This window comes from Nothobranchius furzeri, chromosome 2 (assembly GCF_043380555.1).
Source record: "Nothobranchius furzeri strain GRZ-AD chromosome 2, NfurGRZ-RIMD1, whole genome shotgun sequence".
In the NCBI taxonomy this organism is placed as follows: Eukaryota; Metazoa; Chordata; class Actinopteri; order Cyprinodontiformes; family Nothobranchiidae; genus Nothobranchius; species Nothobranchius furzeri.
In genome coordinates, this window is record NC_091742.1 from 2,120,906 (window position 1) to 2,134,817 (window position 13,912).

The following is a 13,912-nucleotide window of genomic DNA, read 5'->3' on the forward strand; positions in this document are numbered from 1 at the left end:
AGCTCTGCTCACCATGTGGGACAAAAACACTCTGGTCATGATCAGCAAACCATTTTTCTACGATTAAGAAAAAATAGCCAGGAATAAAACCTCTGCCTCTATGACTGCTCCTCATAAAGAAACAGCCGGGTGTTACTGGAGGTGAAATAACGTCGTTACCCGTCGTGACCCTGCTGACTTACACCTATCCTTCAGGCAGCCTGTCCAGGACTCTGGATTCATGAGGATGCAGATGAACGCCGCCTCTGCTCTGGAGAGGAAACACCTTTCACGTGCTCGAGTCCGAGCTGCAAACTTCTCATGAGTTTCTCTCTGATGAAGTGAGATGAACACACCTGCACAGGAAGTAATCAGGGTGTGGGTCAGTTCACGTGTTGGATTTAATGGCCTTCGTTGAACCTAATTCCTCATTAGCACTTTCAGTCGCAGTGTGTCAGTTGGCCTGAGCGCTTACTGTATCCGACTGAGTCTCACTTGAGATTCAGCCCGTGCACTAGCGCCATTAGGCAAATGCAAACTTGTGTCGTTTACACATTTGAGAGGAGAAGAAGAAGAAAAGGAAGAGGAGGAGGGGAGGTGGGGTGGAGGCGGTGGGAGAAAAAGCCAATTTGTGGCGAACACGACTCGGTTGTGATTATCAGTGGATGTTATTGCGGTGGAGGAGCAGACGTTTGAAGGTTATGTTTCTGGGCAGTAATTGAAATGCAAAATAACATTAGAGATCGATGGCCATCTCTGTTTATTTATGAAATCAATATCGCAACTGTCCCTCGTGAGTCCTCCTCTGATTCCCAATGACGGCTTAAGTCTTCGCTCGTTTGTTCTTTCTCCCCTGCAACCTCCTTCTTCTCTGTTTCTCTCTCGTTTTAAAAGGCAGTTAGGGGTGTGTTTGACTTTGCAGACAGAGCAATTTCCTGGAGGTGGTGGATGTGTATGTAGATGGGGGTTGATACTCCAGGTAAGGAGACATCATCCACGTGGGAAATCTGTGCAATCTCTCCTCCTGGCTGACATTGAAGAGGCCATATGCTAGAGGTTCAGTGTGTGTGTGTGTGTGTGTGTGTGTGTGTGTGTGTGTGTGTGTGTGTGTGTGTGTGTGTGTGTGTGTGTGTGTGTGTGTGTGTGTGTGTGTGTGTGAATTAAACGAGGTATATTGATGAAGTTTAAACTTACAGTTGGGATTTGGTAACTCTGAAATGATTGAGTTCTCTTTTAGCTTTCAGGGAAGTTGCTTGAATTTGATTTTTTAACTCCATCTACAGTCTTTCTGAAGTTCTGCCATAATTTCATAGTTTTAATAAACACTTAAAAAATTGATTTACATTTTTTAAATGATTGTAAATTGACCTGAATCCATTTTACAATTTTTGCACTATTTAAATAAAGCAGAGTAAACTAGCCTTTGACCAGGGTAAATAGAAATTTTATTTACTATTTTTCCCTTTTTTATATGGAAAAATGTCAAAAACGGAACTAAACAGAATAATTGAAAACACATTCAAACAATCACAACAGACTTATAGAAGAAACGCTGCCAAGTGGCACTAAAAGGTTTGGGGGTTTTGTACAATTTAAACTTTTTTTTCAGTTTTAAACGAAATCGGGAAGAAGCTGCAGCAGAGCTGAAATAACAGGAGCTGCACAAGAACGAGACTTTTGATTTTACTGTTTAGAGCTGCAACAACATCAGTTATGAGAAACTTTTTCTCTTTTCCGTGAAAAAGTTCCCGTCTCTTCCTCCCAAACGGAGTTTACAAACGCTGGTAATGTGACGTGCTTAACCCCAACCCTCTTCTGCAGCTTAACTAAAAGGATTTGTACGTTTTATTGCAATAAACTCTATTTTTTACATAAAAGTTTCAAATATTTAAAATGTGTTAGAAGTGTGGTCTTTGCTGCAACTTATCACATATTTGCATGTGGATTTTTCAGCATGCACACACACACACACACACACACACACACACACACACACACACACACACACACACTCTATTTGTTTTTTTGATGACCTTCATTTGGGCCACCTCCGTGGGTTATTGTTGTTCCTACTTAACTCGTGGGCGACAAGCGCCGCCCTGTTTTCATCTCCCGGACACGGCGAGCGCGGACTAGCAGTGTAATCTATGTGTCAGGCGGGAAGGGCCACTCAGTTAGAAGCTGATAGAGTTTGCCCCAAACAAGGACAGCCTCTCATAGAAAGATTAATGAACTAATTTCATGCATGGCTCCTTGCCTCTGTCCTTCTGTGCCTCCATGTTTGACTGTGTGCTCAGAAGTGATTTACGCCGCGCTGCTCGCTACAAAATAAAACTCAAGCTGAATGACAATATTTGTCTTTGGTGGGGAAATGCACTGTAAAAAATAATTGTTTTATGAACATTACATTAATTTGAATACACTGTTTGTTTTTGTTAGTTTTTTCATGAAGAGTCGTACACAAGACACACACCGGTAAACACACTTACACACACAGAGGCAAAGACTTGAGTTTTCACCTGCTCCGCTGGGGCTTTTTCACACGTCAGCTCTCCCGCCCAAAAAAGTCGCCTTTGCTGATTTGTGCATGTGTTCTGGTCATGTGGAACACCCTGGACAGGTCTGAGGTTTCCACACAGAGTGATGTCTCATTCTTGCCTTGTGATGGACAGACGGAAACCTGCGTCTGCTGCGTCCACAGTGGGACCGTCTCACAGCAGAGAAGCAGAGGAGGCAGGTGACCTTCACGTCTGTCTGAGCCCTGCTTGTCTGCTCTGTTTGGACCATTTTTCTGCACGGCGGAGCAGACCCATTAGGTGAAATGCCTTTAAGTGTGTGTGTGTGTGTGTGTGGGTGTGTGCGTGTGTGTGCGTGCGTGCATGCGTGCGTGTTTTACCAATACAGCGGGACGTGTTAAGGAGAGTTGGGTTGTGTTTAGAGAAATTTGTCTTTAAGATAAGAAGAAGAAAGAATAAAACCATGCAGCTATTTCTGTCTGAACAACTTGGCGGTTGGTGCTATTATTTCATTTGGACAGATCTGAAAGGACCCATTAGAAATTTTCATTAAAATCTAACAAAAAAACCTCTCCCCAGCATTGCTGTGTGCTAAGTGTGGAATGAACTACTTTTTACAGATGCCACGATGTACTATTCCACAGGGATTCCCCATCGGGCTGAGATGATGTATTAACTGTTACCCTGCCGCTTTCTCCACCTCCCTCCCTCAGATGGGAGAAATTATACCTCTCAGCGCGCTCTGGGTGCGTGCTGATTTCCAGCCAGATTTAACATGAGTCCTGTGAACTTTTCATAAACAACAATGGCCCCACAATGAGGACTAGCATAGTGTTGTATCGCTCCATCTTGCACTGTGTTAACAGTCTTGACTGATTAAAAATGCATAAGGAATGTCTGGGAGCCGTAAGAGGGGGGGTTATATTTTCATGCCTCATCTTAAACAGGAAGGAAGCAGGAGATCGATAGATTTGGTCTGAGATCAGAGGTAGAGGCCATCTAACCCTTGCTCTCTATAACTCCTTTCCATGTGCACTTTAAAGTTTATGTTGTCGAAGCATGGCGACTTACTGGCTTTGCAAAAATGCAAAGTGGAAGAAATATTCTTTAACTAGAGCAACGACTGTAAAAATGATCAAAATGGAGAAAACTTAAACTTAAGCTCTAATCTCAGGCTATCTTCACATGTTTGATTCACAGCACTAAATGTGTATAAGAACAACAGCTCAAGGACTTCATTATTTCTTTAAGATGAAAGAAGACAATTTCACTCTAGACAGGTGTTTTACAGAGGGCTGCATTCCATATAGAAGGGCTTGTTGGTGATTTCACAGAACAACCAGCATGCATTATTGGAATGCAGCTCTGATGGCGAATCTTCAAACCAGCTAGGTTTTGAACCCCAGCATGATCACCGAACACTCTCCTCTCCCCTCGGGAATCTTCCCTGAGACACTGCTGGAACCAGAAACCCACAATGCCGGAGGAAACTCGATAGCGCTAAACACCAGTCGCTGTTTTCTAGGTCCAAACATCTTTTGTTGTCCATGACTTCAAATGGTGTTTTTCTTTTTGGGACTCTGGTAGTTTGTCCTAACGTTGAAGAGGTAGCAGCCGGCTGTTTCTCCTTCTCTGATAGTATTGAGCTGCGAACCGCTCACATTGCTGGTGTTTTGTTGCTAATCACACGAGTGCGTAATGAATGGAGGACCCAGGGAAGTGCGGTGGTTCTGCGAGACCTTGGTTTGAAACGTGTTATTGGATAAGGTTTTTAGACAAATGTGAGAGGTACACTTCTCCACAATATATCTAGAGATATCTTATGTTACAACATTAAGATGCATGACGTTTTTTACACTAATTTGTTTCCCAAATTTGACTTAATACTTAGTACTCAGTGCTTTGTCTAAAAGTAAAAAATGTAAAATTTACAGGTAACATTGCCTCAAAAATAAATGTACTTTCGAATATTAAACATATATGACTTATACGTATTGCAGACTATACAACTGTACTTGTTTGTACCACAAGCGTTAGCGAAGATGTTTCTAACAGAAAGTAGCTACATTTGACCCAGAAAGTTGCTGAATGTCAACAGGTGATGACGGTTGTATGTCATCAAATAACTTCACACTGCATTGGCATGCTGCTGGAAGAAAAGTCACGTGGCAGGATTCATGTTTTCCTCAATAACAACCATCCATCAATCCATTTTCAGCCGCTTATCCAGAGTCTGGTTGCGGGGGCAGCAGCCTATGCCGAGAGGCCCAGACTTCCCGCTCCCCAGCCACCCGAACCAGCTCCCCTGGGGGAATCCTAATGTGTTTCCTGGTCAGCCGAGAGGCATAGTCCCTCCAGTGGGTCCTGGGTCTTCCCTTTAGGTCTCCTCCCGGTTGGACGTGCCCAGAAAACCTCACCAGGGGCAGGGGTGCGTCCAGGAGGCATCCTGACCAGATTCCTGGGCCACCTCAACTGGCTCCTCTCAACTTGGAAGAGCAGCGGGTCTACTCCAAGCTCCTCCCGGATGACCGAGCTTCTCACCCTATCTCTAGGGGAGAACCCAGCCACCCTGTTGGGAAAACTCATTTTGGCCGCTTGTATCCGCAATCTTGTTCTTTCGTTCACTAGCCAAAGCTCATGACCATAGGTGAGGGTAGGAACGTGGATCGACCGGTAAATCGAGACCTTTGCCTTCTGGCTCAGCTCTTTTCACCACGACAGACCGGTACAACGCCCGCATCACTGCAGATGCAGCACCAATCCGCCTATCGCCTATTTTCCTCAATACCCAACACGAAAAATAGAAAATCCAATACAGACATGGCTTTCTGTAGCTTAATTTATTTTTATTGTTGTTCCTGAAACAACTTGTTGTTTTGAGTGGATGAAATAACCCAAGAGAGGTCTAAGTTTGGTCAGTCAATATAATGTGATCATGCTGAATAAACGTGCAGAGCATGCTGGGTCTTTTGCTAATCTGCAGGGATTTTTGACAACACATACCTACAGAAGTTAGCTAAGGATTGTTAGAAATGTCGCAAGATTTTTTGCAAAATAAAAAAAGAATTAAGGGGGTATGAACATTTGTTAGAGATAGCGACAAAGTCGCTGAGTTAGCAACATTGTTTCAAAATATTTTTGAGGCTTCTCAAAATCCTTGGACGCATCTTAACAATCTTTTTTTTTGTTGCTGAAATTTTACAAGAAAATTTTTATCTCAAAATAGTCAAAGAGCAGCTGGTCTCTAGACTTCTGAAACTCTTTTAGCTCATTTTCATGAGAAATGTGAGAAAACTTTAAAAGCCCAGTCAAAAATTTTAAAATAATTAAGATAATTTGGACAATTTATGACTAAATTGCACCTAGGAAGTTTCTGCAATGTTTGCATGACTGTCAATGTCCACACATAAACTGGACACGTCTATAATTTTTCTTAGAAGAGCTACGTAACAATTCTGTGTGATTTCAAGTCAGAATTGTCATATTTCATCACAACTTTGTCTTCAAAGTTCCCAGTGAAATGTAGGCTTATAGGCACGGCCAAAACTTTAGAGAGGGACGCAAAAAGATAATAAAAATAAAAGAACCTTTATCCTTGGCTTTAACTTTATTGTGAACTAGAAATAAATCTAACACGTATAAAAATGCATCCAAGCATCCAAAGAAAAAAATCTCTCAGCTGCTTTATCAGTAAAAAATGTTTTGCTGCAATAGAAATACCAATAATGTTTCTATATTTCTTACGTTGATTCAACAAGCGATTGTTTTTGGAGTGTATCTTCACCTAAAGTAATTAGTTGAGTTGCCTGTGTGTTGGTGTGGGTAGAAGTGCAACATTTGCTTTACGTGGTGCTTTTCCAGGGTGGTGTCTCTACTCAGGATTACCGTAACCCAGCGGCTAAATAACCGGGACTATTGATTCGGTGGTGTTTTATCCATAATCCTCCCTGTGCTGAGTGTAACGCCTCTCTCCGTCCATTAACAGCCCTCTGAAGTTTCATTCATTCATTGACTTCTGGCAGCTGACCAATCGCGGGCATTGTTTGAAAGATGTATGTAGCATCTGTTGACATGGTCGTTAGTTGCCATTTTGCCTGTGAGGAATAAGATGCAGCAATATATCACTTGGCATTCCAGCACATTAATGGTCACGCCTGTAGGATGATCTATCAAACTCAGAGCCAGCTGATGAATTTCTCACAGGGTGATGGGGCGATGATGGCTGGAAGGAGCCCCACTGGGGAAGATTTCATTAAAGTTCACGTCCATGTAAAGCTTTCTGGAAAGTGTTTTATTAGAATGTAACTACAGCTATTTTCCTGCCCTTTCTGAGATTTCTGAAACAAGCAAACAAACCCAGTTACAGTGATCTCAACTGACTGCAGCTCTGCTTCTCGTGTGTGTTTCAGGCTGCTGACCAGAATGCCCTCTGACGATCGACACCTATCCTCCAGCTGCGGTTCTTACGTTAAAACCGAGCCCTCCAGCCCTTCCTCTTCTCTCGTAGACACCGGCAGCCACCACAGTCCCAGTGGCAACTCGGACGCGAGCGGCGGCTACATTAACGGCACCAACGGGCGCTCGCACGCCCTGGACTCACCTCCCATGTTCAACCCGGGGATGCTCGGGGGCGGAAGTGCCTGCTTACGCCGCTACGAGGAGTGTTCCGGCAGCATGGCCGACGACTCGCCAATCAAGTGCGAGTACATGCTCAACGCCATTCCCAAGAGGCTTTGCCTGGTGTGTGGCGACATAGCCTCAGGGTACCACTACGGGGTTGCTTCATGTGAGGCCTGCAAAGCCTTCTTCAAAAGGACGATACAAGGTATTTGTCGCGTTCTCTCCTGAGTTCACATGAAATGTTTGTAAAACTTCCCATGTGGAAAAATATTTCATGTAAATGCGCACACACAACTGAGCCCCACTGAGGTATAATATCTCAGGCTAACTGTTGCTAATTTGCTTGTTTCCCTGAAATCGCTTTTGTGAACATTTATTAGAAGAAATCCTTCATTTTTCTACTAGTTTTTATTGGGAAATCCCATTTGAAGAGATCGTTGTCATGTTTCACACTTTTGTCCATCCATCCATCTAACCCTCTGCTCTTGTCGGACTAATGCCGCTCAGCCAATAGAAACCTCTGCAGCAGCTTTCGACCCAGACTGTAAATCAGCTCTGCTTTTTAATGCACACACCTGTTACCGCCATGTGCATATTCAACACTAGTGCAGTGGCGATACAGGTGCAGATCTTGATGATGCATCGAGTCAGGCTGCAGTACTGCGAGGTACTTTTAACTCCCAAACCTGTGCGGTACTATGGCATGTAGCAGGTTGAAGCTTTCATGGCTTTCTTTCATCCTGTAATTGTAGTTCTGCTGGACAGTTGTTATGATGGAGTAAATGACTTCAAGTAGAACGTTATTGAATTTGATTCACTCGAGTTAAAACTATTGAAGAAACAAGGAAAAACGATCAGATCAGATTAACACCTAATAAAAACTTGCTGGTACCACTTTACAATAAGTGTCCCTTTAACAACTTTACTTTAAGCATTAATAAACTATTAAATAAAGTATTAACAACTGCTTAACCATATTATGTAATGCATTACTAAACGCACACACACCCTGGCCCTAAGGACACTTAACAATAATGGTAACATTAATAAAGGGACCCTTTGTTTATGAATGCTTAACAATGCAACTTACTTGAATTTATTCAGAAATGCCTGCTTTTGGGATTAACACTTTTATCAAGTTAAAATAACACAACTGAAAGCAAGCATTCAAAGATGGATATCAGGAATATATGAAAGACCTGCCACTAAAGGGTGTTATTCTAATCAGTGATCGAAAACGTCTTGATAGAAATATTTGAAATTATTAAAAAGAATAATGTAGAAAAATTTGCACTTTTATATATTTATGCTCATATTAGATTACTTTAACCTCCTGGGAGCTGGATTTGTATTTGGCTTCATTTAATGGTATAACTTGCAACATTTTCATAATTTTAAATGATTTTCTTGAGCCAGTATGTGCTAAAATGACCCTTTACAGAGTTAATGAAAGGCCCCCAGCAACCTAATGCCCCCTATGGTCAGAATACCGCATTTGCAACTTCAGAGTACAGGTTCGGTCTGTTGGACTTAAAAAAGAATTGAGCTGGTGCTGCAATCTGATTCCAGCTTGTGACTTACGTGTTTTAGATAAGGAGCACAGCTGATTTGTTTAATTTAGCGAAGAACCGCTCCTGTAGACACTGATGAAGACTGTGGAGATGTTTCAGCTGTTAAAGAGATCAAGACAAAACTGCCCAGTTCCCCTTTAATAATATTATTTGTCATTGTTATTATTCCCATTTAATATTCCCCAAGGGAACTTTGCTTGGCTTTAGCGTTCAAGGAGAGAGGAACGAATGGCTTTTATTTTTCTAATTCTAGGACCTTCATACAGCATTAAACAGGAAAAAGTTGATTAAGGAGCAATTTTTACACTTTTGGATTAGATTTTTTTGTTTTTTAAGCCTCCAAAACAACCACTCAAACCCATAGGGTTTTAGCCTAAAGTGTGTAAAGGTGATGAAAGTTTCTCATAGGCTTCCAGAACAGCTTCTATTCCATTACTGAAACACATTTCAGGAGACATAAAGACTGCGTTACAAAGACTTGTCCTACTTAAATAAGTTCAAAGGTATAAATAAAATTAAATTCAATGCAATTATTCTTTCTGCTGTATATTTACTGTAATTTATAGTAAAAATGTGGGTTAGATCTCTGCCTATACCATCAGTTTTATTTATATAAGGACTGTAAATTAAACTAAGTTGTGACTTTGCGCTGTCTTAGCAGCAGGTCCTTCTTTTTGTCATAGAGGACAGGCTTGTAACGAGCTTAATCTGTCCGTCACTCGTCCTGAGCCGCGGGACTTTCAGTCAATAACAATCAGTGTTGGGCGACTGTAATTAAGAGCCGGGCGTTTCACTGGGAGAAAAGTCAAGAAAGGAGAACACAGGTGTGGAGCCGTTCTTTGTCCCCAGACCCCCGTAGCCCCCAGAAGCAAAGCAAAGTAGATCAGGGGGCCAATTAGAAGCTCAGTCACGTGTCGGTGGGGCAATAACAGATAAAGGGGACAGAGAAAGAGGGACGACTTCGAAGGAGTCCTCAAAATAAATGCAGAGGGACAGGGGACGTGGTCATTCACAGAAAGGAGAAGCCGCTTTAATGGAATGGTAATCAGGACTGGGGGGTCCTGGCCTCGGTAAAGGAGGAGAACAAGGAGAGGTCCGATCTGAGTGGAGATGAGCGAGTGGATAATAGCATGGCATAATAATATATCAACATTTAGAGGGAAAATACGAGAGGTTAAGGGAGGATATCAGAGTGGTTGAAACGTCCTTACAGGAATAAAGGTGGACACACGACCTGATTAACTAAGAGGGGACACTGATGGTGGGCTTTTAGAGGGATGCAGTCTGTAGGCGATCAGCAGAAGGCACACACACACACACACACACACACACACACACACACACACGAGAGGATTTGCTCAAGGTAAAACACATAATTAAAGTCTCTTCTCTAATAAAATGTATTTATTTTTGCCTTTTTAAACAAAATGCATAAACATTTCTGAAAAATCAAATCGTCTCTCTGTCAGTTCTTCATTCATATTCCAGTTAATAATGTTTTCATCATAAATAATTATTCAAAAATTTTACTATTTGTTGTCTATGTTCAGAAGTGACACATCTAGGCCCACGTTCTAATAAAAAATATTAAGTTTAATAACATATTTTAATTTATTTTTAAAAATTACTTCATTTATTAGCAAAAATAAGCTGAAACATTACCAGATGAGATGGTTTGAATATGAATGACACTTTGCATGAAGAGCATAGAGCTGTTACACACTGTGTTTGCACAGGCAAATGCTGCAGTGGCTTTCCTGTTGCTGAAGCATTCCACCTTAAATCCTGCTGCAGCCTGCGCCAACATCCTGGCGTGGTTCCCCAGAACCCTACTGTGCCTGTGACCCTGCCGGCACCATCCATGCCAAGGATCTTGACAAATGTTGGCACCTTCTCCTTGACCACTGTGGGGGTGGGGGGGTGGGGGGTGCGGCTCTGGCAGATCTGCAACAGACAACACCTGGTTTGCTGTTTTTAGGTGGCATTGATACATCACAGGGCTTATGGGCTTTTGTTTAAACATTAAATCACGGATGCTTTGGGGTTTTGTCAGCCTTTGAGTGCAAGAATGAGTCAGAGAAAAAAAAAGAATGAATACAAGAGAAGAAGCGGATCTGGTGAGAACGAGTGGCAGCGCTTAAGTGGCAGTAGGTTCAATATGTCTGCATTTCTGGCTGTTTTTGGATCCGACTGATTAAATTGCATAGGAAATATTTCCATTCTGAGCCGAGAACCGTCAAGACGGACTTGAATAATACATCGAGCTTTGCCACATAATACGGCAGCCTCAGACTGTCCGGTCTAACGGCAGATCTTTGGGAAAGGCAGCTGTGCTTTGGGCGGAGAGGTCGCTCTGAATTACTGAAAATAATTTCTATGAATCAAAATGATGTTTGAGCTCCGTGGGGGGGGGATAACACGTCTCATCAAAATGTATCTAAACCCTCCTCGCCTTCAGAGGTGTCACACTGAGTCACCTTGGGACAGGTGTCCACACACACACACACACACACACACACACACACACACACACACACACACATCCTAAGATTTTCCCTGTTTGAGTGATCTCACATGTTTTTTTGTCTGATGCACATTTTACACAAAACATTACAATTTCACATTTTTCTGCAGGAAATATCGAGTACAGCTGTCCAGCCACTAACGAGTGTGAGATCACCAAGAGGAGGCGGAAGTCCTGCCAGGCGTGCCGCTTCATGAAGTGTCTCAAAGTTGGGATGTTGAAGGAAGGTGAGCCCTTTTTATTCCTTTAATTTAGGAATATTCTTCCATTTGTTCCGTTTAATTTACAGATGGAAACGTCACAATCAGTTTTGTTATCTGAATATTTCTATTTTTTAAGAAGTTGTGTGATTATTACCTTTCAATTGATTTTATTTAGTTTTGTTTTGGGGAGGGGAGGGGGGTGTCATGTTATGTAATTAATTTAGATTTTAAATGTGTGTTTGTGGGACAATCCCTGATGTAGCTTCATAAACAGCCATTGTTCAGGGATTGATAGGATTGATAAGCTAATGGCTAGCCTGCTAGGCTTTTGTCTCATAACAGCAATTTTCTAAAAGAAATTATTTCATAAACCTAAAAAGTCCTTCATGAGAAACTCTTTTCAATTATTTGCAAACATAAAACCTTCAGACGCAGCAAGATGAAGCACTTCTGGCTTGTCTAGGGGTCACGTCCAACAGGAAGTGCTCAGTATCTCTGCTGAATTGATTGAACTGTAAAGTTGAGTTAAACAATGCAGTAAAAAGTCACTAAACACCAACCAAGAGAAATCTTGAAGCTGTTAAACTTAAAATGATCATTTTTGTTGTTGTTCTCGTTGTGGTTATTGTGGTGGTTTGAGGTCAGAACCCCACCAACGGTCACCAAACATCAACGAGGGGTGTTTTTTTTTCTGGAAATGAATCAAACTTTTAAAGTAAACCAAAGATGATTTACTCGTCAAGTCTCAGTATTTTAATTTAGATTTGAATCCAAAGCTACTGTTGGGAATCGTTCCTCCGTCTTCTGGGACAAAATGATTAGAGAAGTCATCATCTTTTAAATCTTATCAGATATTATCAGTTTCACTGGTTTGAACTTCAGAGCCGTTGTCGAAACCACAAACAGACAAATAGTTTTTTTCATGATCCCATATTAAAGCCGGGTTTATCCTCAAGGGGAGACGGTGGTGAGATGCTTCACATCTTACCCTGTCTCAGGTGACGGTGGCACAGGACTTAAGTGCTCGCTCCGTAATCGGGAGGTTGCAGGTTTGAGCCCCGCTCAGTCTGTCGCTGTGTCCTTGGGCAAGGCACTTGACCCACCTTGACTGCTGGTGGTGGTCGGAGGAACCGGTGGCGCCTGTGCTCGGCAGCCTCGCCTCTGTCAGTGTGCCCCAGGGTAGCTGTGGCTACATCGTAGCTCATCACCATCAGTGTGTGAAAGTGTGTGTGAATGGGTGAATGACTGATTGTGTTGTAAAGCGCCTTGGGGGGTTCCAGGACTCTAGAAAGCGCTATATCAAATACAGGAGCCTCACTTACCTGTCCTCACACCGCCGAGCCTCTGCGTGCTGAGCTCAGATGGGCTGGGAAAGCTGCTGAGTTGGATGTTCTTACTGGGACTGTGAAATGTGTAACAGTACTCCTGAAAAGCGCACAGGCCGTTCCCCCGAGACTTTTCCACTCTCCCCTGGGTGTCTTTCTTCCTCTCCCGCTCTGTCTGAGTCTGCCATCCTTCCCCTCTCCTGCTTGCCGTATTGATCCGCTAAACGCTTTCCGAACATGCCGCCTCACTTCCTGCACGTGTTGTTTCTCGTCCGGTGTGGGACCTCTGGGAGCACAGAGAGAAAATCTACCCCATGGATTTTCTTTTCCTTTTTTGTCTCTTCTTTTCATAGAAAGATGTCACTTTTGTGATAGCTTTTTGTGTTTAGCTACGAGAGCTATACGCATTCATGGAGCCACGAATATTTTTACATTAAGAGTGACCGCAGAATGCTGAATTTGAATGTTTTTGGTCCTTTCCAGAAATAATTTCTTTGTTAGAAATAAAATAATTCTGATGCATTTTTGAACATTTATTTATACGCTTCCACACCAACATGTTTAAGGCCAGCAGCAGTTAACTGCAGGCTCAAGATTACACACGACAGGCCCTTGGTTCATCTCCACGGATTTATCTCGGCCGTGTTTGATTCTCTCTCTTTGCGCTGCAGCATCTGTTTTCTCTGCCAGTCCAGACATGTACAAAGAACAACTAGACTTTGATCTCTGCATAGTGTCAGCGTACGGTCCTCTTGCTGAATTCACGTAATACATTTGAGGGGAACTGACCCATTCTGCTCATTTAGTGAAGTGATCAGAAAACAAGTGGAATAGTAAAACCAGCTAATGTAATAATAGTAAAGGTAGTAAAACAGCAGCAGTACCCAAAAGATTCAATTAATTAAATTCAGGAAAACTAACATTTGACTTTAGTGTCCATTGCAATAATAGAATTGGCAGGATAAAAGCAAATGCAGCGAATTAATTGATTTGAGCTTTGAAGAAAAGGTCACTTAGTCCACTTTGAGTAGTGACTCTAGGTCGCTGTAGGTGTGTGTTTTGTCAGTGGCGACCCCAGAATTATAGATTTTCTTTTTGGCAGGGGGCAGTGAACATTTTGGGGTGGAACAGCAAATTGGTCTCTGTGGCAACTCAGTGGTCGTTTAGCCTGTAG

General features: G+C 42.4%; 1 protein-coding gene across 1 annotated transcript in view; it reads left to right on the top strand.

Moving 5' to 3' along the window:
* esrrgb (estrogen-related receptor gamma b) overlaps positions 1-13,912 on the top strand; it is a 55,631-nt gene that overhangs the window by 2,355 nt on the left and 39,364 nt on the right. The window contains exons 2-3 of the mRNA XM_015947166.3: positions 6,905-7,320; positions 11,321-11,437. Coding sequence (XP_015802652.1) covers positions 6,905-7,320; positions 11,321-11,437 — 533 coding nt within the window. The remainder of the gene's footprint in view (positions 1-6,904; positions 7,321-11,320; positions 11,438-13,912) is intronic.